This window comes from Vipera ursinii (assembly GCF_947247035.1).
Source record: "Vipera ursinii genome assembly, chromosome: 2".
Lineage (NCBI taxonomy): Eukaryota > Metazoa > Chordata > Lepidosauria > Squamata > Viperidae > Vipera > Vipera ursinii.
The window spans coordinates 23,392,756-23,417,183 of NC_139513.1; the positions used below are offsets into that span (position 1 = coordinate 23,392,756).

The 24,428-nt window shown below is 44.4% G+C and overlaps 2 protein-coding genes across 4 annotated transcripts in view; one reads left to right on the forward strand and one right to left on the reverse strand.

The window, feature by feature from the left end:
* Positions 1 to 1,080: 1,080 nt before the first annotated feature.
* GTF2H4 (general transcription factor IIH subunit 4) lies at positions 1,081 to 21,513 on the reverse strand. 3 transcript variants are annotated; one of them, XM_083355167.1, is made up of 14 exons: positions 21,451 to 21,513; positions 17,234 to 17,407; positions 15,822 to 15,926; positions 15,098 to 15,229; positions 13,576 to 13,672; positions 11,480 to 11,568; positions 9,375 to 9,483; positions 9,205 to 9,273; positions 6,777 to 6,860; positions 6,419 to 6,551; positions 5,429 to 5,559; positions 5,260 to 5,307; positions 4,309 to 4,387; positions 1,081 to 2,706 (listed from the first exon to the last, which is right to left on the reverse strand). In XM_083355167.1, exons 2-14 carry the CDS (start codon positions 17,365 to 17,367, stop codon positions 2,534 to 2,536), a joined length of 1,383 nt encoding a protein of 460 aa, XP_083211293.1. In that variant the 5' UTR covers positions 17,368 to 17,407; positions 21,451 to 21,513; the 3' UTR covers positions 1,081 to 2,533. The 3 variants fall into 3 exon arrangements, with proteins under 3 accessions (XP_083211293.1, XP_083211294.1, XP_083211292.1); XM_083355168.1 differs by having other exon boundaries at positions 9,205 to 9,228; positions 9,375 to 9,486; XM_083355166.1 differs by having other exon boundaries at positions 9,375 to 9,486.
* A 345-nt stretch (positions 21,514 to 21,858) lies between these two features.
* The window catches only part of VARS2 (valyl-tRNA synthetase 2, mitochondrial), a 37,050-nt gene continuing 34,480 nt past the window's right edge, over positions 21,859 to 24,428 (forward strand). Inside the window, exons 1-3 of the mRNA XM_083355149.1 lie at positions 21,859 to 21,958; positions 22,798 to 22,844; positions 23,227 to 23,585. Of these exons, the coding sequence (XP_083211275.1) occupies positions 23,337 to 23,585 (249 nt within the window). The 5' untranslated portion in view covers positions 21,859 to 21,958; positions 22,798 to 22,844; positions 23,227 to 23,336. The remainder of the gene's footprint in view (positions 21,959 to 22,797; positions 22,845 to 23,226; positions 23,586 to 24,428) is intronic.

A 24,428-nucleotide genomic window follows, 5' to 3' on the forward strand; every position in this document is an offset into this window, starting at 1 on the left:
TAGCCTTCATTCTATGTATATGCCTGCTTATTAGGGCTTTCACACATACCCCAAGTGGCATTATTACAAAGTCAGCTTCTTGCCCCCAACAATCTGGGTCCTCATTTTACCTACCTCGGAAGGATGGAAGGCTGAGTCAACCTTGAGCCTGGTGGGACTCGAACCTGCACTAATTGCAGGCAGCTGATGTTACTTAAGGAGGCATTAGCCCACTGCTCCACCAAGGCTCTTGTCCTTGAGGTTCCGGCCATATTCACAGTGACACAATCTGGGTGCTCAGTGCCATGGCTAACTATTATATCACAGCATGCCACAAACAGGTGGTTGCCGTTTATGGCGTTCTTCGCCAGCTTCCTACAAGCAAGGTCAACAAGGAAGCAGTTGGGAGGTAACTAAAGTGGTTACCACAACATAACCACCTGACATCCTCACTTGATGGCTCAGTATTAATTTAATAATGGCAACTGGGAAGTTCCAAAACTGCTGTCACTAAGTGGGGCAGTAGCGTGACATCATGCTTTATGACTACATTGCTTAGCAACAGAAATTGTGATCCTAATTTAACTGAGGGCCACCTTACACAGAGCAAGACAATAGGCCTAGTGTCAATAATTCAGATGTAGGGAAACACTAGAACAGTACATGGGGTTTACTAGCAAAGAAACACCTTTGAGATTATATATTTTATTATGCTGCTACACAGGTAGCAATACTATGTGCAATGCAATGTAGACAGTAGAGAGCTGCAGTGTTTTGCACAGAAGTAAATACCTAGCAAGGCCTAAGTTCATGAACCACCACTGATCAAATTAGAGACGGCTGGGGGCTTTTATGTTGTAATGTTGTGACTTTCCACAATGGGCCACACTCACCTGATTTCTGGTCTTACTCCTGTTTACACAAGTGTGCTCTCAGGTTTAGCTTATGGTCACTCACTCACACACTCACTCACTCCGGGCCTTGTGTTTGACATGTCTGCTCCAGGCCTTCCTGTCCTCTACCAGCCCCAACAATCTGTGTCCCCATTTGCTAGCCCTATTTACTTTACAATAACAAAACTTCTGAGTACAGGAATACAATCAAGATAGTTTATTTTTTTTAAAAAAATCATTATGTAAATCATTATTTACATAAAAGATTCCCACTTCCTCTTTACAACCACCCATAAGCCTCTTAGCAGCGTTTCCCGAGTATAAAATACAGCACATCCTCTGCAATGTTTGGAGATGCCAAATTTAGGGTGAAGAATAAAAACCTGAAGATATTCCCACAACTCCTCAGCTAGTTTTAATTCAATATCTGAATTTCAGATAAAAGGTGGAATGAGAAACCTGCTGACTGATCTGTCCAACTGAACAGAGGCTTTAAATATGCATACAGGATTCAGCAAGTTCATCAACATAGGACAGATTGGTGAACAGATTATCTGCTTAACTTCAACAGTGGTCTGCCTTCCAGGCAGAACAGGAACATGTGAAATCACAGCATCTTCATGCTGGAGTTACATCTGAATATTTGGCACTGGTTTTAAAGAACAAATGGCAACCCCATGATGGAATATGATATTCCCTTGATATCAGATTGGGCACATCACCAGATCAAAATAGGGTGATTTGGTGTGCTGAACACAACACGTTAGGGCTAAACTAATCACAATATGGGTTAATGCAATGTGTAAACCCAGCTTCTGCATAGAGATCTATCTTCATTCACACATGGATAGAAAAAAACCACCTTGAATTACACTTATAAAAACACATGTCTTATTAGAACGAGGCAGCCTGAATTTAAGCTACGCATTAGCAGTTTCTATAAAACTAAAATGAAATACTGTCTCTTCTTTCTGCACCCGTTGAGCTGAGAGGGTCAAGCCATTTAAAGAATAAAAATGGTAATTGCTTAACGCTTTTTAAAAATATATATATATCCTTCTTCAACGAGTTGCACTCTAGATGTAGTGGGCTCCAATTTCTGTCATTCCCCAGATAGGTCTCAGGAGGATAGTAGCAAGGGTCTAAATAGTTGGATGAGGCCAGGTTGTAGACAGTCTGATACTACAACTCCCTTGCACCTTGAAGATTCAGTATTCACCATGCAGGGAACTGCTAATTACGCACCCCTTCAGTTTTAGTAACTTTGCATCAACAACTCATTGGACTCAAGTGGTTCCTTTTACTTTAATGAGATGGCTTTGCCCCTGCTATTTCTATTTTCCCAAAGCATTTTATTGGACTTCTACCCTATTTCATGCCAGTGGTATCCCAGTTAGGGTGTCATTCCTGCCAGAGAGAGTTGATGAAAGGTGACACTTAAACTGAACCAATGACCTTTTTTCTTTCTTCTTGTTTCTTTTTTTGTTAAGTTCCAAATCTCTTTTTGGCTGGAAAGGGATAATAAGGCAGGCATCCCCGTTCTCCTTCTCTCTGCATCTTGTATCCATTCAAAGTAATGGGAGGAGAGATATTCCTGCCTTTTTGTTTGGTCCACTTTCCAACAAACTTATTCAGAAGAACGTGGAGAGCAAGCCATGTCTTCAGGAACTGTGTTTCTGACGCTTCCAGAAGCGTTTGACGTCTGAATGGCCGGCAGGAGTCACCACCATGAGACGCTTGGCTGGGTTCTCAAAAATGAGGACCCCAAGTTCCTTGGCATGGTCACGGAGCAGCTCAAAGTCCACCTGGGATAAGAACTGGTTGTACAGGACACCTGGGGGAAAGAGTGGGGGGAAAAAGATGAACAGGAAGCCATTCAAGGAGAAGCTGCTGGGAAAGTAGGAAGAGATTAGTGTGGAAAAGAGAAAAGGGGCAGGAATATGTGGTAAAAGAGGAATAAAGATGGAAGAAATATGCAAAGAATGAGATCCAAACTCGGACCAGGAGGTCTACGAGGCTAAGGTAGTATATTTTGACTTTGGCAAATTTGAGATGTGTGGATTTCAATTCCCAGAATTCCACAGCCTGGAGTTGAAATCCATACATCTTAACGTTACTAAGGTTGAGAAAAACTAAAGAAAGCAGAGATGAAGGTGAGCAAGAACTGGGGTCAATGGCCAAACCTGGTGCCTCTCTGATATACAGGTAGTTCTTGATTTATAACCATTCGTTTAGTAACCATTTGAAGTTACAGCATCACTTAGAAAAGGACTGGTCCTTACACTTATCGCCGTCCTGGCATCCCCACGGTCACATGATCAAAAGCGGTACGGATTTGGATGGGGAAGAACAGGCTCCAGCTCAACCCGGCCAAGACTGAGTGGCTCTACGTACCGGCATCTCGACTTGTCCAAGAGGTTCCATCTTTGGTTATGGGAAGAGAGGTGTTGCCTCCTGTTGATAGGGCGCGCAATTTAGGCGTCCTCCTGGACTCACGACTCAGTTTTGAAGATCATATTGGAGTCGTGGCCAAGGGGGCATTTGCCCAGGTTCGCCTGGTGCGCCAGTTGCGACCCTATCTGGACCGAGATGCCCTACGTACGGTCACTCATGCACTCGTTACCTCTCGGATAGATTACTGCAATGCTCTCTACATGGGGCTGCCCTTGAAGACCACCCGGAGGCTTCAGCTGGTGCAGAATGCGGCCACGCGGGTAGTGATGGGAGCATCCCGATACTCCCATATTACACCCCTCCTGCCTGAGCTGCATTGGCTACCAGTTGTCTTCCGGGCAAGATTTAAGGTGCTGGTACTTACCTTTAAAGCCCTACATGGCTTAGGCCCGGGATATTTGCAGGACCGTCTGCTACTGGGGACGACTTCCCATCGCCCAGTGCGCTCACACAGAGAGGGCCTCCTCAGGGTGCCGTCGGCCAGACAATGTCGGCTGGCGACCCCCAGGGGGAGGGCCTTCTCTGTGGGAGCACCAGCCCTTTGGAACCAACTCCCCCTTGAGCTTCGGATGGCCCCGGACCTCCGGTCCTTTCGCCGCAACCTCAAAACTTTTTTCTTCCATCAGGCTGACCTGGATTGATGATGGGTTTTTAAATATGTTTTAATTTTAACTGTGTAGTTAATTTATTTTGGGGCTGTTATTTCTTTTTTAATTTTTGTATTGTTGTTTTTTATTGTTGTTAGCCGCCCTGAGTCCTTCGGGAGATAGGGCGGCATATAAGTCCCAAAAATAAATAAATAAATAAATAAATAAATAAATAAATAAATAAATAAATAAATAAATAAATAAATAAATAAATAAAACTCTCTCCTCGGAACCGGTCTTTGGTGCCCAAAAGGTTGGGGACCTCTGTATTAGATTCTTCTCATGGTTATCGCTTCCTCTCCTGACCCCCTCTCCCATCTCTCGGAGATGCTCACCCTCAGAAAAGCGCAGTCTGTCCCGTTCCAGCTCCCATAGTCGAATCTGATCTGTGATTGTCGGGGGCAGCACAGGGGTCTGTGGGGAGGAGAGTGGAAAAGTTACAGACAGAAAAATACCTATTTGCTAAAGAACAGGGGGGAAAAAACAACGATCTCCCCACTGCATTTTTCTCTAGAGTTGACCAACCCCTGCTTTCCCCAACCTTTTGATCCATATTTCATATCTTGGATCAGGGTTAAACAACAGGAGGCTTAGCAACCTTCCTTTATGCATAACTTCATTTTCAGGTGCCAGTAACTTTCAACTTTTTAACTGACACAAGACCAATATATTTTTAGAAACTTAATTCTATGGTTCCAGGGATGCCATTTGGGATGCTTGGGTGCTGTGTTAGCATAAATATTGCAATAGCTTTATTAAAATAGAAATTTAGAAAGAGTGCAGAGAACAGCAACGGAGATGATCAGGGGACCGGGGGCTAAAACATATAAGGAACGACTGCCGGAATTGGGTATGTCTAGTTTAATGAAGAGAAGGGTGAGGGGTGTCATGATAGCAGTGTTCCAATAACTCAGGGGCTGCCACAAAGAAGAGAGAGCCAAGCTATTCTCCAAAGCGCCTGAAAGCAGGACAAGAAGCAACGGATGGAAACTAATCAAGGAGAGAAGCGACCTAGAACTGAGGAGAAACTTCCTGACAGTCAGAACAATTAACCAGTGGAACAACCTGCCTCCAGAAACTGTGAATGCTCCAACACTGGAAATTTGTTGGACAGCCATTTGTCTGAAATGATAGGGTTTCCTGCCTGAGCAGGGGGTTGGACTAGATGACCTCCAAGGTCCCTTTCAACATCATCATCATCATTATGTAAACTATTACAAAGAGCAACATTTTTCTCCAATGTTGTAATCCACTGGGTCCTTCAGCTCCTGTAGTCATTTCCTCACCTGTTTTAGCATCACAGCATGAGCTCTTGTCCGTAGGAAATGAATGATCTGTAGCAAAAGAGGATTATGAACATAGGCATGTTTTACTTGGGACTCTGTCATTAGTCCCCACCCAACCAGCTGAGAAAAGCAGAGCAGAACTCCAACGTCCCTTTAAACATATCCCCACCTGATCGGCCGTGATGCCATTGGCAATGGCCTGCTGTGTGCTCTCTCGGGTGACCTGAGCCACCACCAAGTTAGGGAAGCGATACAACATCTCGGAGAAGAGGGCAATTAGTGCAATCTGTAGTTCTGAATCTGGAAGTAAGCACAGAGAGAGGGAAATGTAACATTTTAAGACATGGTTTCTCAAGCTCAGCCACTTTAAGGTGTGTGGACTAAAAAAAACCCAGAATTCCCCACCAATGTGTCTTGGCTGAGGAACTCTGGGAGTTGAAGTCCACACACCTTAAAATGGCTGAGATTCAGAAACACTGCTTTATAATAGACAAGCAGCCTTCCCCAGTCTGGTGTCCTTTAAATAGTCAGTGTTTCTCAATTTGGGCCATTTTAACATATGGGCTATACCAGGGCTGTTCAAACCTGGCCCTTTTATGACTGGTGGGCTTCAACTCCCAGAATTCCTCAGCCAGGCATGGTAGCTGAGGAATTCTGGGAGTTGAAGTCCATAATTGTAAAAGGGCCAAGTTTGAAGAGGCCTGGGCTATAACCCCCAGAATTCCTCAGCCAGTATTGCCCTTCCCCCCTGCTGAAGGGGGCAAATTAATACTTAATTTTGGATTACATCTTTTGGTTCAAAGTTTAATCTAAAAGATGCCTTTTAAAACAGAGGGAAGGAAAGTAAGTATTTTAAAATAATGGAATCTCCCGTTTAATGTATTTAATGGAGTATATTTAATGGAGTGGTCCCCACACTTTCTTTCAGAAGTTGAATTATATCAGGATAGCAGACAATTTAAGAAATATTGTCCTATGTCACATGAAGAAAATGATTGTGGCTAAATACTCTTTTCCCCCAATCAGTAAAGCAAAAGCTCGGCCCTATGTTATACAGCCAAGAGAATTTAAAAAAAAATGGGTTGGAAGCACTGATTCCCAGTTCTGAATTAGAAGAGGGATGAGCCTATGAAGGATGAAAATCAGTGTGGTTTCAGACCTGTGTATGCATAGATCCTGTAGTTTGTCTCCACCACGATGAAGCCTTGATTATGCGTGTCCACGGTGGTACCTGAGATGCCGGAGGAAAGATTAATAGCTAAGCGGGTGGGATAGTAACGCCTGGATTTTCTCTGTAAAGAAAGAAGGAAAGACATTAGCAACAAGTTTCTGTCAAGTTCAGAGCTGCCTAACAGTACATCTTTCAGAAGAAAAGATCTACAATCTCAGTTCACAAACTCCAGATTCTTGAGGAAATTCCTAAATGCTCTCATATCTAATATAAAAAAAATCAATTTGTCTTTTTTAAAACTTTGGTTCAACTCCTCATATACTGTAATCCTCCTACTGTTTTATACCTTTCTTTGAAACACCAGGCCAAATTCCCGGAGATGCTGAAGGAAATTCAGAAGAGAATCACTCATTCCTTCTACAGAATAATCCTGAAAACAAAGAAATTGGAAAAGAATTTGTTCACAGGCAAGTACATTGCACGAACACCTCGATCAATTAGTGCTTAAGGACCAGTAGATAAATTGTTATGAATAATCAGCCAGATCACATTGGGAGGCATTGCAAGAATTCTTTTGCTGATTTATCTGTTAAGAGTCATCTATTAAGGTTGCACTTATTAAAGGACGAATGCATACAAGCCAATACATGTCTGGGCAGACATCAGTCAAGCTTTGTTTTCTGAGCAATTAAGATGTGCTTGTATGTGCTTGGCATAATTTAAACTGAGCATTTAGCAAATGCACTATTTTTGCACTGAATAAATGCCTATTTTCAGCCACTTGCTCCAATTTTCTAGGTTCTACGCTTGCAAGACCCTGTGCCTTTCAGCTTCACCCCTCAAAGATTATTGTTTAGCTTAGTAACGCAATATAATCTAGACGTGAAGCTTTAATTAGGGTTAATTCAAGGAGCAGTTACCCCTAATTGCAGCTATAGGGTTAGTTTCATGAACCCACCTGGTGCACAGCAGTCCTTTCATTCATGATGATTAGCAAAGCCAGATTTTCTATTATATTCACAACCTCTGCTTTCTTCATCACTAAATTCATTTTCAAATTTTTCTCCTTAAGCTTTATTCCTAACAAGGGAGTTTCTTCTAAGGTTACCCACGCAGCAAAAACACTGTAGTATACGGCTCAGTCTAAGCTTCAGTGACTGGCTCAAAGTGTTCCAGTGCTTTGGTGACCAAGCAGGGACTTGACACCAAGTCTCTTTTAAGTCTACTTAAGCTACTACAGCTAGGGATGTGGTGGCTTAGTGGGTTAGGATGCTGAGCTTGTCGATCAGAAGGTCGGCAGTTTGGCGGGTTGAATCCTGAGTGCCGCGTAACAGAGTGAGCGCCTGTTACTCGTCCCAGCTTCTGCCAACCTAGCAGTTCGAAAGCACGTAAAAATGCAAGTAGAAAAATAGGGACCACTACGGTGGGAAGGTAACAGTGTTCCGTGTGCTTTTGGCGTCTAGTCATGCTGGCCACATGACCACGGAGACGTCCTCGGACAAGCGCTGGCTCTTCAGCTTTGAAACGGAGATGAGCACCGGCCCCTAGAGTCAGAAATGACTAGCACGTGAGTGCGGGGGAACCTTTACCTTTAAGCTACTACAAATGGAGACCGCCAATCCTCATATTCAAAATTAACCCTATTCTTCTGTCCTATAGAGGACTTTACCCATCACTGATAAATAGATAAGAAACACAAGTGGTTTCGTTGACATGAAAAGTTGTAAAAAATGGACTCTTGAAAGTCACTGGAAAGAGCTTGATCAATGGAAAGGGAAGTCCTCTGCCCCCAAGACATTATGAAGGCACTGCGAGGGGCTACGAAGCCTCCATAGGTAGCAATGATGCAGTTGCAATTGAAATATTTCATATTCTACGAGGACAGGGGTAGGCAACCTTGGCTCTTTTATGACTTGTGGACTTAAACTCCCAGAATTCTTGAGTTGGCTGGCTCAGGAATTCTGGGAGTTGACGTCCACGAGTCATAAAAGAGCCAAGGTTGCCTACCCCTGTACTAGGTTATGGAAAAGGTCAGCAAAATGATCAGAGGGACACGTATAAATGAATCAGAGATTCATGTTAAAAATGACAATAAAGGTGTGACAATAAAGGTGGTCTTCCCTGTTGCAATGTATGGCTGTGAAAGTTGGACCATAAGGGCTGAGCACCAAAGAATTGAGGCCTTTGAACTATGGTGCTGGAAAAGACTCCTGTGAGTCCCTTGGACTGCAAGGCGATCAACCCTGACTGCTCTTTAGAAAGTATTTGAAACTCAAATACTTTGGCCACCTAATGAGAAGGAAGGACTCACTGGAGAAGAGCCTAATGCTGTGAAAGGTTGAGGGCAAGAGAAGAAGGGGACAACAGAGAATGAGGTGGCTGGATGGAGTCACTGAAGCAGTAGGCGTGAGCTTAAATGGACTCCAGAAGATGGCATAGGACAGGAAGCCCTGGAGGAACGTTGTCCATGGGGTCACGATGGGTTGGATACGACTTCGCAGCTAACAAAGGTGTGATAATGTAAACAATACAGGTGGAATGAATGGAGAGATTATCCCAAGCTGGTGCTGTTCTTAGATGGTCCAATTATGGGACTTATCTCTTCCTATATCTTTTTTCTTCCTTTTATAGAGTGTCCTAAACTTCTGCAGAACACCATATTGGCAATAGTTACTCTACTCAATTTATTGACTTAATATATAACCCAACTTCTCACCAACGAATGTTGCTCATAATGTAGATAAGAGAGAAGTTCCTTCTTCTACCCTTCTCACCTTGCCAAGTGTGGAGAAGCTGAGCTGAAAGAGAAAGGAAAGAATCTCCACCAAGTCCATGCCCCTGGTCTGTAGAGTGATGCAAAAAAAAGGGGGGGGGAAGGGAATTAGAAGCAGAAACAAGAAAGGGGCAGAATAACCAGAGCTGAGATGCGACTGTTTCTATTCACCTCTGCTGACTGGAGATACTGGAGCATGAAGTACCACAGCTGTGATGATGTATCCAGCAACAGGAACTGGAAGCCAGAGGATGTGATGCAGGGAGGTTCCCCAGGCTCACTACTGGGAAGAAGAACAAGAGTAACTCAAGGAAAAAAAATCCAGAAAAGAAAAATTCATTCTTGGTTTTGCAAAGTTGTACCCAATTTGCTAGGTTGGCAGAAGCTGGGACGAGTAACAGGTGCTCACTCTGTTATGCGGCACTTGGGATTCGACCCGCCAAACTGCCGACTTTCTGATCGACAAGCTCAGCGTCCTAACCCAATGAGCCACCGCGTCCCTTTTCTGCCAACCTAGCAGTTCAAAAGCACGTAAAAAATGCAAGTAGAAAAATAGGGACCACTACGGTGGGAAGGTAACAGCGTTCTGTGCGCCTTTGGCATCTAGTCATGCCGGCCACATGACCACGGAGACGTCCTCGGACAAGCGCTGGCTCTTCGGCTTTGAAACGGAGACGAGCACCGGCCCCTAGTCAGAAACGACTAGCACGCATGTGTGGGGGAACCTTTACCTTTCACCCAATTTGCACATGGTTCACAGTGATGGTGGCTACTGTTCCCTGATGCTACAGGGGCCTGATATGCTATGTATCCTGCCACTATCCTGAGTGTTCATGCCTAGCAAAATAAGGACCTTGGAGGTCTTCTAGTCCAACCCCCTGCTCAAGCAGAAGTCCCTAGAACATTTCAGACAAATGGTTGTGCAAGCTCTTCTTGAAAACCTCCAGTGTTGGAGCATTCACAGCTTCTGGAGGGTGCTTACTGATCAGCCAATCCACTGATTAATTGTTCCAACTGTTGGGAAATTTCTTCTTATTTCTAGTTTGGGTCCCTCCTTGATTAGTTTCCATCCATTCCACTGGTGTGTGTGTGTGTGTGTGTGTGTGTGTGTGTGTGTGTGTGTACTAATTGCTGTGCCTCCCATCTTTCCCTGGTGCCAGCCACCCAGTCCTTTGTAGGAGTTTCGCCATCCCTTGTTCTCAGGGTTATGAGTTATGGCATTGTAACACACCAATTGCCTCACTCTACATAAGCCTATGAGTGTGTGCAAAGTTAACCTGGGCAATGAATTTATGACTCAGTATGTTGTCCAAAAGGGAAGCGGTGGCTCAGTGGGTTAGGACGCTGAGCTTGTCGATCAGAAGGTCGGCAGTTTGGCGGGTTGAATCCCGAGTGCCGCGTAGCAGAGTGAGCGCCTGTTACTCGTCCCAGCTTCTGCCAACCTAGCAGTTCGAAAGCACATAAAAATGCAAGTAGAAAAATAGGGACCACTACGGTGGGAAGGTAACAGCGTTCCGTGCGCCTTTGGCGTCTAGTCATGCTGGCCACATGACCATGGAGTCATCCTCGGACAAGCGCTGGCTCTTCGGCTTTGAAACGGACATGAGCACCGGCCTCTGGAGTCGGAAACGACTAGCACGCATGTGCGTGGGAACCTTTACCTTTACCTTATGTTGTCCAAACACCCCCACCCTGAATGTAGTCAATATTTGTGTACACTCCGTTTCTGTAGTACTATAACCTTCTACAATGGCTGTTGGGGAAAAAAGGAATGATTGGAAATCTGGCTGGGCGAGAAATAAATATACCAATTTTTAAATCTGACATTTAAAAATTTTTAAAATCTAAATGTTTCAAGGATTCTTGCTCTCTGCATGCAAAATACCAGTCTCACTTTATATAGACCAGGGGTCTCCAAATTTATGGCTGGCTTGAAATCTACAGATCTTAAGGTTGCCAAGTTTGGAGACCCTTGATCTAGACAAGCTTGACCAGGATTTTAAAACAAATGACGCTACTCCTCAGTTGCTCAAAACCTCTCCCTAGGAAGGTGTTTAACCCATAGTTTGAAAACTTCTGTAGTACATCGTGATCAGAGGGTAAACACATTGTCTGAATACAACCCCTGTCTTTCTGCACAGAGGTCCTTTTCTCCTAATGTCGAATCTGAGGATTCTCAACTGTTCTTAAAACAGACACTGGGCTTTTTTTAAGGCTGGAAGAGATACTTTGGGAAGGGGTTGATTTGCATGTCTGTCTCTCTCTGTGACACTTACCTCTTCATCAGGCCAGCTTCAATCAGCAGCTGAGCCAGGTCCTGACTGACCGCTGCACTAGGAGAGCCTACCATGAAATGCAGGATGACCTAAATGGGACAGAGCAGAGAAAGAGAAGAAAATTGTGATGTCTGTGGAACTATGTCCACAATGGTGTTTGGTAAAGTCAGTTCATTGTGCGCTTATGCACAGTAATCATCATCATCATCATCATCATCATCATAAATCATCATCATCATAAATCGTCATCATCATCATCATCATCAAAGAGAGAAGCAACCAAGAACTAAGGAGAAACTTATTTATTTATTTTATTTATTTGATTTTATATACCCCCCTATTCCCGAAGGACTCAGGGCGGTTTACAGGGCGAATTAAAACAATACAAATAAGTACACTTTAAAATAGAATTAAATAAGACTAGCCCACAATTAAACAAATTAAAATTAAATTAAAATTAAATTAAAATTAAATTAAAATTAAATAATTAAAACCCCCTCAGTCCTGACAGTTAGAACAATTAACCAGTGGAACAACTTGCCTCCAGAAGCTGTGAATGCTCCAGTTGTCTGAAATGGTATAGGGTTTCCTGCCTGAGCAGGGGGTTGGACTAGATGACCTCCAAGGTCCCTTCCAACTTTAATATTATGATCATGATTATATGCAAAGGCCACCCAGTCAGAAGAGATTCTACGAATGGTTGTAACTCTACTTATCATTATCGTGTGTTATTTCTTTGATGGGCAGAATTCTAGGGCAGACCCAATTGAGGCATCCTGGTTTCTAATGGCAACTACTCTCAGTTGAAATTATGAAGTAATAGGCCACTGCAAATGCTACTAAAAGACCATACAGACCACATAAGGCAGGGGTGTAAAACTGCCAGCCCGTGGGCCGGACGCGTGATCCAGAAGCCACGCCCACCCCACTGCCGGCAATGGCAAAACAGTCCTGATACGTCTCGCAACGTCACGTGTTGTCACGAGTTTGACATGTCTGACATAAGGTAAAGGTAGAGCTAGTACGGAATTGAGAGAGAAACATGGATCCCCTGGTGAAAAGGAAACGCGATGGTGTTTCATCATGAGTGAATTCAAACAGGAGCTTAATCCTCCATAGAAGGAAACACACCATTTTAAATTCTCGGGTTCCAAGAAAATTTGAAGTGCTAAGAACAATGTTAACCAAAGCATATCAGAAGATCTTTCTGCATGATTAATCTGCTATTTTCCCAAAAAGGAAGGCTTTTGAACTAGACCCAGGCAAGGAAGGAGAGAAAACAGCAGTCTTGGTTGACTTTACTGGTAAGCGGTAGGAGAGCACTGCAACAAAGTCAGCCTTTTTAAGGCAGTCCTTGACTTATGACCACAATTGGGATCAGAATCACTATTGCTAAGCAAGATGGTTGTGAGTCATGACCAATTTTATGACCTTTTTGCCATAGTTATTAAGCATATCACTACAGCTAAGTTGTTAAGGAAATGTGGCTTCTCCCCATTCACTCTTCTTCTTGGAAACCATACGACCCTAGGGCAGGGATAGGCAACCTTGGCTCTTTTATGACTCATGGATGCTGGGTTAGGACGCTGAGCTTGTCGATCAGAAGGTCAGCAGTTTGGCAGGTACCCGAGTACCATGTAACATAGTGAGCACCTGTTACTTGTCCCAGCTTCTGCCAACCTAGCAGTTCGAAAGCATGTAAAAATGCAAGTAGAAAAATAGGGACCACTACGGTTGGAAGGTAACAGCGTTCTGTGTGCCTTTGGCGTCTAGTCATGCCGGCCACATGACCACGGAGACATCCTCGGACAAGCGCTGGCTCTTCGGCTTTGAAACGGAGATGAGCACCGGCCCCTAGAGTCGGAAATGACTAGCACGCATGTGCGGGGGAACCTTTACCTTTACCATTTTATACTTTTCACTATGAATGGAGTCGAGAGTCTTTCTTTCCTAAAAGGCCACGCTGGGGCAGGTGCGACAGTAACTCTGAACAGTCGTCAAACAAAAGGTTTATAGGTTTTAAGGCTGTAAGTCAAGGACTACCTGTAATGCATCCCATAATGAGTCAGGCTACTGAGATAAGGCAAAATGCTCACCTCCCACCTTTCTTCTGCATACTTATCCAAAGAGGGGACATCTCGGGCATGCTTATCTGGGCCCAGTTGGCTAGTATCATCAGACCAGGCTTTACCTCTGCGGACACAGAATTGAGAAGCAAGAAACTCCATTATTATTTATAGGCTATGAGAAAGTAGGATAGCACTACCAATGCCCTCATCCACTACACAAGAGTATTTGTAAGGATTCTTTGTCTAGATCAGGGGTGTCAAACTCAATTTCATTGAGGGCCGCATCAGCATTGCGGTTGCCCTCAGGGGGCCGGGTGGGTGTGGCCTGGGTGGGCGTGGCCTACTGGGTGGGCGTGGCTAGTATGTGTATGGCCTACTGGGTGGGCGTGGCCAGCTCTACATCGTTCGCATCAAGGGTGCCTATGGGGGCCTGGGCAGGAGTGGGACAGATCTGAGGGTCTCTGGCAGGAGGAGGGTCTCTGGGCCAGGGCCAAGGCAGTGGGGGCCGTTCCCTCACTGTTTCCAGGATGGTTTTGCGGGCCACATGAAACCACTTCGCGGGCCGGATCCGGCCCCCGGGCCTTGTGTTTGACATGTCTGGTCTAGATCACAATGGGTCTTTTGTAGACACCGGGTGCAAAAGTTAACTCCTTCCCTGATTTCTGAAGGAAATGGTAGGGCTTGACCACCAAATATTGCTGGTGGAAGCTCTTCAAAATATTCTGTACTACACAGCCCAATAATGCTGCATGCTTTGAAGATTCCCTCAGATTACGTTGATTTTAGTGGTTTGTTCTGCTGTCCATGGCCACGAGGAAGCAATAGGGAACACACAGTGTGCAAATCCCAATCGCTGTCAGGTTGTGATCATTTCTGTTACCTTTTCTTCTTTAGTTATAGTTTAATGCTGCTTTAATTAGATATTGTTGCTAGATGCACCTTACATATTTTTCTTTCTACACCACCTAGGATCTTTGGGTTGGGCGAAATATAAATAAAATGTGTGTGCTAGCATGAACGTTCATGCTAAGCTATGGCTTAAAGTGACCGTGAAAACCATATGTACGCACAGCAGCAAGTCAAATCTTTCCAAAGCATAATGTTTGAGCCCTTTTGCTGGATCGTATAAAAAGAGGCAACAAATTTGACCAGCGTTTGCATTTGGCCCATTTATCCCAAAGGTGCTTTTCTTGAAAGGCAACTGGAACTTTCTACTTTCCTTGAAAACATTTTGCTTCTCATCCAAGAAGCTTCTTCAGTTCAGCTCGCCTTGGATGAGAAGCAAAATGCTTTCGAGTAAGTAAACCAAGAAAGTCCAATTGCCTTTTGGAAAAGCACCTTCGGGACAACCATGACCCGGAGGACTGAGAATCTCCATAGACATCTGACCCAATGGTAGCTAGTTTGTTCCCCATCTGTGAAGTGGGAGGGTCCCAAAATACACCTCTTTTGGAGGTCTGAAACCATCTCCATCTTCATCAGTACAGTAATTTCTACGAGCCTCTGCCTTCACTCTCCACCCTTAAGACTCTGGACGGCCTTCACTCACCCTCCCAAGAGAGCAATGCGCAGATTTTCCTTGAAGATGGGGTTCAAGACGATCCCTTCGAGGCCCCCTGGAAGCAGCTGTGTGTGCCAAAGGCGCAGTCCCAGCAGGATATCGGAGCTCTCCTCTTGTTCCCTGAAACAGAGCCCATCATGAATTTGGGAAGTGTAGTTCCTTGATTTAGGTAGTTAAGATTAAGACAACCAAGAGTAATTATGGTAGCTCGTTAATCTAGGAACTACCAAGAAGAAAACAACACTCCCAGCGACACTGACAGGTCAAGTGACGGTATAGAAACAGACAGAAAATCTCACTCCTCTCTAGCACTGATGATATTACCTACTTGGGTAATGAAACGTCTGCAAGAAAGCAACCAAGCTCAGAGAGCACCAAGGACTCCGCAGGTCAACCCTGGCTTACAAATATTCTCTTGTATTTGTATGTTGCTACTCTTGTGGCTTTTGAGGGTTCCCCCCCCCCCTTATTTTAATCCTAACATGTTAGATGTCTCGAGTTGTCGTCATAAATGAGGCGGTGAACAAGTTTATTAAATAAATGAAAATGAACACGAGCTTTATTTATACCAGCCAGCCATGTTGCTACTTACGGAATATCTCAATGCAAAGTGTACACTTAATCTTACAATGTTCATTTTGTGGAATAATCTTTTTTTAAAAAAACAACAACAACCTTTGCTAGACAAGCAGAGCTTGAGCTACAAACTTACTTGACATATTCCTTCTTCACCCACAGGGCCACGGCTGCCTGACGAAGAGGCTGTTCCAGAAAAAGCATCCGCATCACATAATTTTTGGCTAACCCAGGCAGCTCCCTGAGAAGAGAAGAATGCAAGGTCAGTGTCACAAACAAGCTCTTTGTTTTGTTTTTTTTCATAGCCAGGCAAGGTCTGCCAAAGTCTGTGTCAGCTTCCACCTTAATGCTTGCTTGCGCTTCAGCTAGAGCAGACATGTCAAACTCGCGACGTCACGTGACGTCGTACGACGTATCGGAGCTTTGTCTCCCTTGCCTGCAATGGGGTAGGCGTGGTTTCCTGATGATGTATCTGGCCCGTGGGCCGGCAGTTTGACACCCCTGGGCTATAGTGACAGACTGCCATGAACTAAGGGGAGGGGGCAAGGCAAGGGGGAAAATGAAAGTAAATGCTGTATCTCTTTGAGAGGCTGCTTCAAGGTCACCCGGCATACCAGCTGCATACCATCTTGAGCTTGGACTGGTTGTTCCGAAAACATCCTGACTGAACCTGACTACTTGTGTGTGTATGTGGGCGAGGGCAGACAATGGGAAGTAGCTAAGGGAGGGGAAAAGTAGAACTTAATGATTTTGGCATATGATTCTCAGTTCTGGCTACACATTCCTGCAATGCGCTTGGCTTCTAATAAAACTACTTTTCTCAACAAATGGAGCCAAGGATCGTTTCCATTTAGAGTTTTAAGTGGTGGCAGGTCTGACAGCCTATTTGGCAAAAAAACCCGGGTCCAACATTAGGAACCAGGAGTAAGTTATTGCCTAGGACAGTGATGGCGAACCTTTTAGAGACCGAGTGCCCAAACTGCAACCCAAAACCCACTTATGTATCGTCGGGTGCTGGGTGGGTGTGGCCAATTGGGTGGGCATGGCTGCGGTGGTAACGGCAGACTGGGTGGGACTAAAAAGTTCAATCAATTCCAACTTTGCGAGATCTTTTTTTCCCCCACGAGAAGTTGAAATTGATTGATTGAACCTTTTTTTTTTTGCCCATGGCAATGGAAGCCTAAAGCAAAAAGGGTTTATAAAACCCAGCTGAAGGCCTAGGACTTGGGCAACGGTGCGCGTGCTCACAGAGAGGGCTCTGCGTGCCACCTGTGGCACGCATGCCATAGGTTTGCCACCAAGGGCCTAGGACAGGGGTAGGCAACCTCGGCTCTTTTATGACTCATGGACTTCAACTCCCAGAATTCCTGGCTCAGGAATTCTGGGAGTTGAAGTCCATGAGTCATAAAAGAGCCGAGGTTGCCTACCCCTGGCCTAGGAAATGTGGGTTCCAATACATAAAGTTAATGCACTTGGATTTTTATCTCCAATATGATCCCCAGCTGGCCAAAATTCTAACAGTTGAGGGCAGACAAGATTCTCCCTTACCGAAGGACAGCAAGACAAGTGGCAGGGTGATTATACAGCCGATCCAAAATCCCAGGGCTGAGACCTCGCAGGTATTCGTGAAGGTTCTTGCATTTCAGCTGCACTCTCTGGAGTTTCATCACTGACTCCGTCATGACAGCTGCCCTTCATCACCGGGACATTTTTTTTTGCAGGCTGTGATAGTTGGAAGGAAAAAAAAACATCTGGTGAATTCAGTAACACAGTATGCTCACTGTGAACGGAACTGGCAGTGGGATAAGCACAAAACCACACTTTTCAGGAAAGTCTGTGAATCAAAACACACACCCAGAAATCTGTGGTATAATATTTAGGATCACCTGTTCTCAGCTTGCAACCATTTGTTTAGTGACCATTTGAAGTTACAACGGTAGGGAAAAATGTGTGTCAATATTCGGCTTGATAATTTGTCTGAAATGGTATAGGGTTTCCTACCTGAGCAGGGGGTTGGACTACTAGATGACCTCCAAGGTCTCTTCCAACTTTATTATTATTATTATCCAAATAAAACTCCAGGTTCAATCCATTTCCAAAAATCTTACTGTTTATTGAATACACAGAATGGTAATGTCAAAGCAAAACTAACTCTGAGGCTCCCAGACACCAGTTCATAAAATTAAACAATAATTTCTCCGGACAAACCCCCACCCTCTCATGTAGTCCATGTGAACAATTTCACTTTGTTATAAGAACCGTCTGCTTCCTCTTCACACCTGCTGCAGTGTCCTTGGAAAGGTTTCATGCTCTCACAGTCTTCAGTTGGATTGTAGAGGTTTCGTTTCTCCATCTAACCCGTTCTAAAGCAACACTTCCCCCCCCCTTACTCTAATGGCAAGTTGACACGAAGAGGCATGTAGCTGCCAAAGTTTCATTCTTGACACAATGATAACCACTGTAGCATCCTCATGGTCATGTGATTAAAATTTAGGCGGTTTGCAAGCATGTATTTGTGACGGTTGCAGGATCCTTGGATCATGCGATCATCATTTGCAAACCTTTTTCAGCCAACTTCTGATAAGCAAAATCAATGAGGGAAGTCAGAGCTGCTTAACAATCACATGATTCATTTAACAACTGCAGTGATTCACTTAACAACCATGGCAAAAAGGCCATAAAATTGGACACAACTCATATAACAACTACCTTGCATAGCAGTGGAAATTCTGGTCCTGATTATGGTTGCATGTTAAAGACCACCTATACGGGAAATTTGACACAGTATTAATAAGAGGGAATCCATTTGCAACGTCTGGAGACTTAACTTATTTCTAGGCTAATTCTAAGGAAAATGCCCCAATAAACAGCAAACGTATTGCTGCTGCCTGAGTATTCTTCTGGTGGTTCTGCTTCCAGATGCAATATGGCAAGTGAAACCTTCAACCGATGAGGAGAAAAATTTTAATTTTAAAAGAGGAAGTCTAGGAAACCCAAGCTACGATTTGCACGCAACAGATTCCTACCAATTTCTGGTTGTTTTTTTTCCCCCTCTCAAGAAGAGAACCAGAATGAAGGATCTGTTTGCAGATTTTCCTGTTCTAAATGCCATGACTCTAGATGTCACCAAATCACCCATGACTTGTCAGTTCAATAGCTTGGAGATGGTCTTGCTGAGTGTTTTCCAAACTCGGCATTTTGTGTAGACATCAACAGGTTGTGGAATTCTGAGAATAGAAACCCACACATCTTAAAGTTGCTGAGATTGAAAAAACACTGATCTAATGCTCTGTAAAAAATTAATGCCAGAATAGCCCCATGCTCCTTTGTCTTTGAAAAGCTATCAAGACCTGACTCTTGGCGTGTCTTCGGGAATTGATACACTAACTTTTATTTATTTATTGTAAAAAAAAGCAATGCTTCATCTTTAAAAAGAAAATTACAAAAAAATCAAATGAACTAAAATACAAATTAAGAAGGAAAAGAAATGAAAAAACCCCCGCTAATTACGGTAATATACTTATCAATAGCCACTGGATTACCAATAAATTTGCTAATATAAGCTGAACAATAGAAAATATTATAAGATATCACAGAATATCTGCAGAAACACATACTGCTGCATCCTTTGATTAGTAAAAAATATTGCCTTTTCCAAAACAGACCGATCACAACCCTTTCTTCGCCTCTTGAATAATACCACTTTCCTAATTTCTTAATATAATTCCTTTTGCACCATGCTCCACTTGATACAGCAATAACGGAGGAATGGATAGGTTAATTTGTTCCTAATTAAGGGTTGTGGTTACAATATCAGAAGCTATAAGGTAAAGGTAAAGGTTCCCCAGCACATGCGTGCTAGTCGACTCTAGGGGCCGGTGCTCATCTCCGTTTCAAAGCGAAGAGCCAGCGCTTGTCCGAGGACGTCTCTGTGGTCATGTGGCCGGTATGACTAGACGCCAAAGGCGCACGGAACGCTGTTACCTTCCCACCATAGTGGTCCCTATTTTTCTACTTGCATTTTTATGTGCTTTCGAACTGCTAGGTGGGCAGAAGCTGGGATGAGTAACAGGCGCTCACTCTGTTACGCAGCACTCAGGATTCAATCCGCCAAACTGCCGATCAACAAGCTCAGCGTCCTAACCCACTGAGCCACCATGTCCCTCATCAGAAGCTATATAAACCTTTTAAGATAGATGGATTTAGGCATGAATGGATGACACAAACAGAATACATGATTAGATCTCTATTTAGCCAGAGACAGACGTTAAACAATAGGCAGAAATAGATAAGGATAGAAAGACAATGTAAATGTTAATGCTGCTATCATCTGTCGGAATCATGACAGTAGAAATAATAGAAATAGAAAAGATACATACATACTGTACATATATGTACAGTACATACATACTGTACATGCATATGTATGCAATAGACAGAGGTGGGATAGAGACATCCGGTGGGGAAAAGTCTCTATATCAGACATGTCAAACACAACGCCCGGGGGCCAGATCCAGCCCGCGAAGTGGTTTCATGTGGCCCGCGAAGCCATCCTGGAAACAGTGAGGGAATGGCCCCCACTGCCTTGGCCCTGGCCCAGAGACCCTCCTTCTGCCAGAGACCCCCAGATCTGTCCCACTCCTGCCCAGGCCCCCATAGGCACCCTTGATGCCAATGATGTAGAGCTAGCCATGCCCACCCAGTAGGCCATACGCACTCCAGCTGCACCCACCCAGTAGGCCGTGCCCACCCTGGCCATAGCCACCCGGCCCCTTGAGGGCAACCACAATGCTGATGTGGCCCTCAATGAAATTGAGTTTGACACCCCTGCTCTATATGTATTGCTGCTAATTAGAATAGAATAGAGCTGGAAGGAACCTTGGAGGTCTTCTAGTCCAGCCCCCTGCTCAAGCAGGAAAACCTATACCAGGGGTAGGCAACCTTGGCTCTTTTATGACTCCTGGACTTGAACTCCTGAGCTATGCTGGCTCAGGAATTCTGGGAGTTGAAGTCCACGAGTCATAAAAGAGCCAAGGTTGCCTACCCCTGCCCTATCCCATCTCAGACAAGTGATTGTCCAGTCTCTTCTTAAAAACCTCCAGTGATGGAGCGCCCATGATTTCTGAAGGCCAGCCGTTCCACTGGTTAATTGTCCTCGCGGTCAGGAAGTTTCTCCTTCGTTCCAGGTTGCTCCTCTCTTTGATCAGTTTCCAACCCTGGTTTCTTGTCCTGCCCTCGGAAGAGTAATGTGACCCCCCTCTTCTTTGTGGCATCCCCTCAAATACCGCGCCCACTTGGCGTAATTTGGGGATCACGTATTTCAGCGTTTCCCAACCTTAGGAACTTGAAGATGCGTGGACTTCAACTCCCAGAATTCCTGCTGGGGAATTCTGGGAGTTGAAGTCCACGCATCTTCAAGTTCCTAAGGTTGGGAAACGCTGACGTATCTTTTGTCTGCTTGCTTTTTCAAGGGGAGTGCTGCAGCGGGGATCTAACACTGCTCGGAATTTCCCAGGATCGGAGCGATCTACCAACCCAGTCAAGAAATCCACACGGCTTCCAGATTTCCCTACACTTTCTCACGCGGCTTCTCCGGAGACCCCGGGAATGAAGCCCAGGGCGGGAGAAGCCCCTCCAGCGCTTTAGTCTTAGACGGGGACGGCGCTTTCAACTCCCCAGACCCCGCGCCAAGGCAGCGCGGCTCCTCCGGTTTCTCCAGCCGGGCTGCTGCAAGGCGCTCGCATGTTCCGATCCAAAGGTCTCACCTTCAACCGGGAGCGGGTCGGGCACGAGGAGAAGAACCGCGGCGACACCTCCAACGCCAGCCGGCCCTCCCGGCGAGCAGGAAGCGATCGGCGCACTCCACCTCTCGGCGTCGGCCCCTTTTCCTGTCTGAGTTGCATGTCGGGAGCGCGGAAAAAGGCCCGGGTTGCAAAAGAGGTAAGGCTGGTTTTGAATGGCTCCCGGGTCGTGGTTTGGGGGAGATCTAGATTAGGGGAAGGAGGTGTGTGTGTGTGTGTGTGTGTGTTGCGGGGGGGGGGCCTGGGCGGGTTAGGAAAGAAAGCAGGACTCGTAAAAGCGTGAGGCGTGCGAACTCGGTGCTGGGGATCATAAGAATCTAGTGCTGAGGGCGAGGGGGAATGTGTGAGTTTTCTTAATAACGTATATTTTCCAGATGTGCTCGGACTCCTAATGTAACACCAGCTGCCTGCAATTAGTGCAGGTTCGCATCCCACCAGGCTCAAGGTTGACTCAGCCTTCCATCCTTCCGAGGTAGGTAAAATGAGGACCCAGATTGTTGGGGGCAATTAAGCTGACTTTGTAATAATGCCCCTTGGGGTGTGTGTGAAAGCCCTAATAAGCAGGCATATACATAGAATGAAGGCTACTGCTAAGCTTGTAAGCCGCCCTGAGTCTTCGGAGAAGGGCGGGATATAAATGGAATTAAAATAAAAAATAAAATAAAAATAAACCCTGGCTACGTTTGCCAAGGCGTCTGGGATTTGGAATCCCGCCCAGTTTTCTATACCTAATCTAATCCCTAACCAGAACCCTAATCCGAACCCTGTGCTTGGGGTTTTTTGTTAGTACCATTTTTACTCCTCTGCTCTCTTCGTTGCTTATTCAAAAGGGAATAGCAGATTGTGTGTGTGTGTTTATAAATATGAATATTCACATAAAACGATTGTCTCAGAATAGTGTTTCAGAAGGTGTGATCCGAGGACCTCTGCAGGTCCTCTACACTCTCTCAGGGATCTGCAAAATCAAAGTGGAAAATAATACTATATTACAATCTGATCAAACAATCCTGAGGGGGAGGAGTGGCAGCAAATATGTCAATTTTAAGTTTAAATACAGTCAATATCAATTAACCCATAGAAACAAAAGTTACTTTGAAATCCTCCATATTTTTTTAAAGTGTTTGTACAAAGAGGTAATACAGGGTGTATTTTCTATTGATGGAGCCATGGGGATGGCCTTGAGGGAGCTATTGGAGGTCATTGCAAAATCAAAACGGACATAAATCTGCCTTAATTCCTAGGAAAGGATACAGTATTAGGCTGATTCCCCCCTAACTCTCAATAAAGTTTTTAGTTTTTCTATTCTTGTAGGGTCTGTTTCCTGATCTGGACATCCTCGAAGACTTGACACTTTAGAGGTACATCAACAAAAGTTTGTTCCATATGTGTAATTGCAGAATGAATATTAGAAAGGCCACCTATATGTCTCTCTCTCTCTCTCTCTCTCTCTCTCTCTCTCTCTCTTTCCCACTTCTTTCTTCTTCCTTCCTTCTGTTCATCCATCCACCCACCCACCCATCCACATGGAGCAGGAATTTATGTTCTTTTTTTTGGTGGGTTTGTTGTCACTGTGAGTTGTGGGGTGGTGGGGCACGAAGGGAGGCTCAGCCAATCTGAATGTATACATGTTCTTTGATAATAAAGGTTCGTTCATTTGGATAGATGGAAGATTATGCACAAGTAATACCTCATGTGTTTATAACCTTATTTATATAATTGGTATGGTATTTATTTCTCCAGGTTCCACCCGCAATACAAGAGATGGAAAAGTGACGATTGGAAGCATGTGTGTATGGGATGGAAGGGAGAAGGCTGGTGTGCAAGAGGACTAAGCACACGTACAGTCAAAGATGCCTTCAGCCCATCTTAATTCTGCTTCCCATCGGAATATGTCTGTTCTTTGCCGTCTGCTTCTCCGGGCAGAGAAGAGGCACTGGGATGAATTTGGTGGATGGAGGAGAGGTTATTCCCAAGGAAGTAAGACCGATCTTAATAAGCAAGTGGGGAAGATGGATCATCTAAAAAATAAGGAACAAAGACAAAAGCGGCTGTGGAAAAAGATGGAGGCTATTGAAGCTCAGATGGCTGCTGGATCCAAGGTAAGGCTGCTTAATGGGAACTGACATTAATAACCACATTTGGTCAAAAGTAATGCCTTGATTTTTAAAAACATCAGCATCTTCCTGTCAAAGCTAGGGTAAGTTCTGCTTGTTGTTTGTAGAACTTGCTGTGATTTTCTCATATCAATGGTTAACTGTGGCATTCTGGTCACTGGCTGCTACAAATATTATTTATCAGCTGTTATCCAGATCCATCTGTACTGGACCTTCACAGAATTCCTGGTAAATATAAAGATGTATAAACATACATACATCCTCTTAACTTTATAATACAGTAAATTAATAAATAAGGCATCATTAATCTGTACAATAGCACAATTCAAAATATCCATGTTATATACTTGTAGTCCTTGACTTATGACCACAACTGAGCCCAAAATATATGTTGTTAAGCAAGACATTTCTTAAGTGAGTTTTGTCCCATTTTATGACGTTGCCACAGTTGTTAAGTGAATCACTGCAGTTAAGTTAGTAATAAGGTTGTTAAGTGAATCTGGTTTCCCCATTGACTTTGCTTGTCAGAAGGTCACAAAAGGTGATCACATGACCCCCAGGACATTGCAAACATCATAAATATGAACCAGTTGCCAAGCATCTGAATTTTGATCATGCGACCATGGGAATGCTGCAATGGTTGTAAGTGTGAAAAACTGTCATAAGTCACTTTTTTCCAGTGCTTTTGTAACTTTGGACAGTTTCTAAACGAACTGTTGTAAGTTGAGGAATACAAGTTTAGAAGAGCTTTGTCTTCTGAAAGGTCATGTAGGAGAAGAAGAGACAGAGCCGATGGGGGCAAAGTTAGGAGAGTTATTAGTCTGGAAT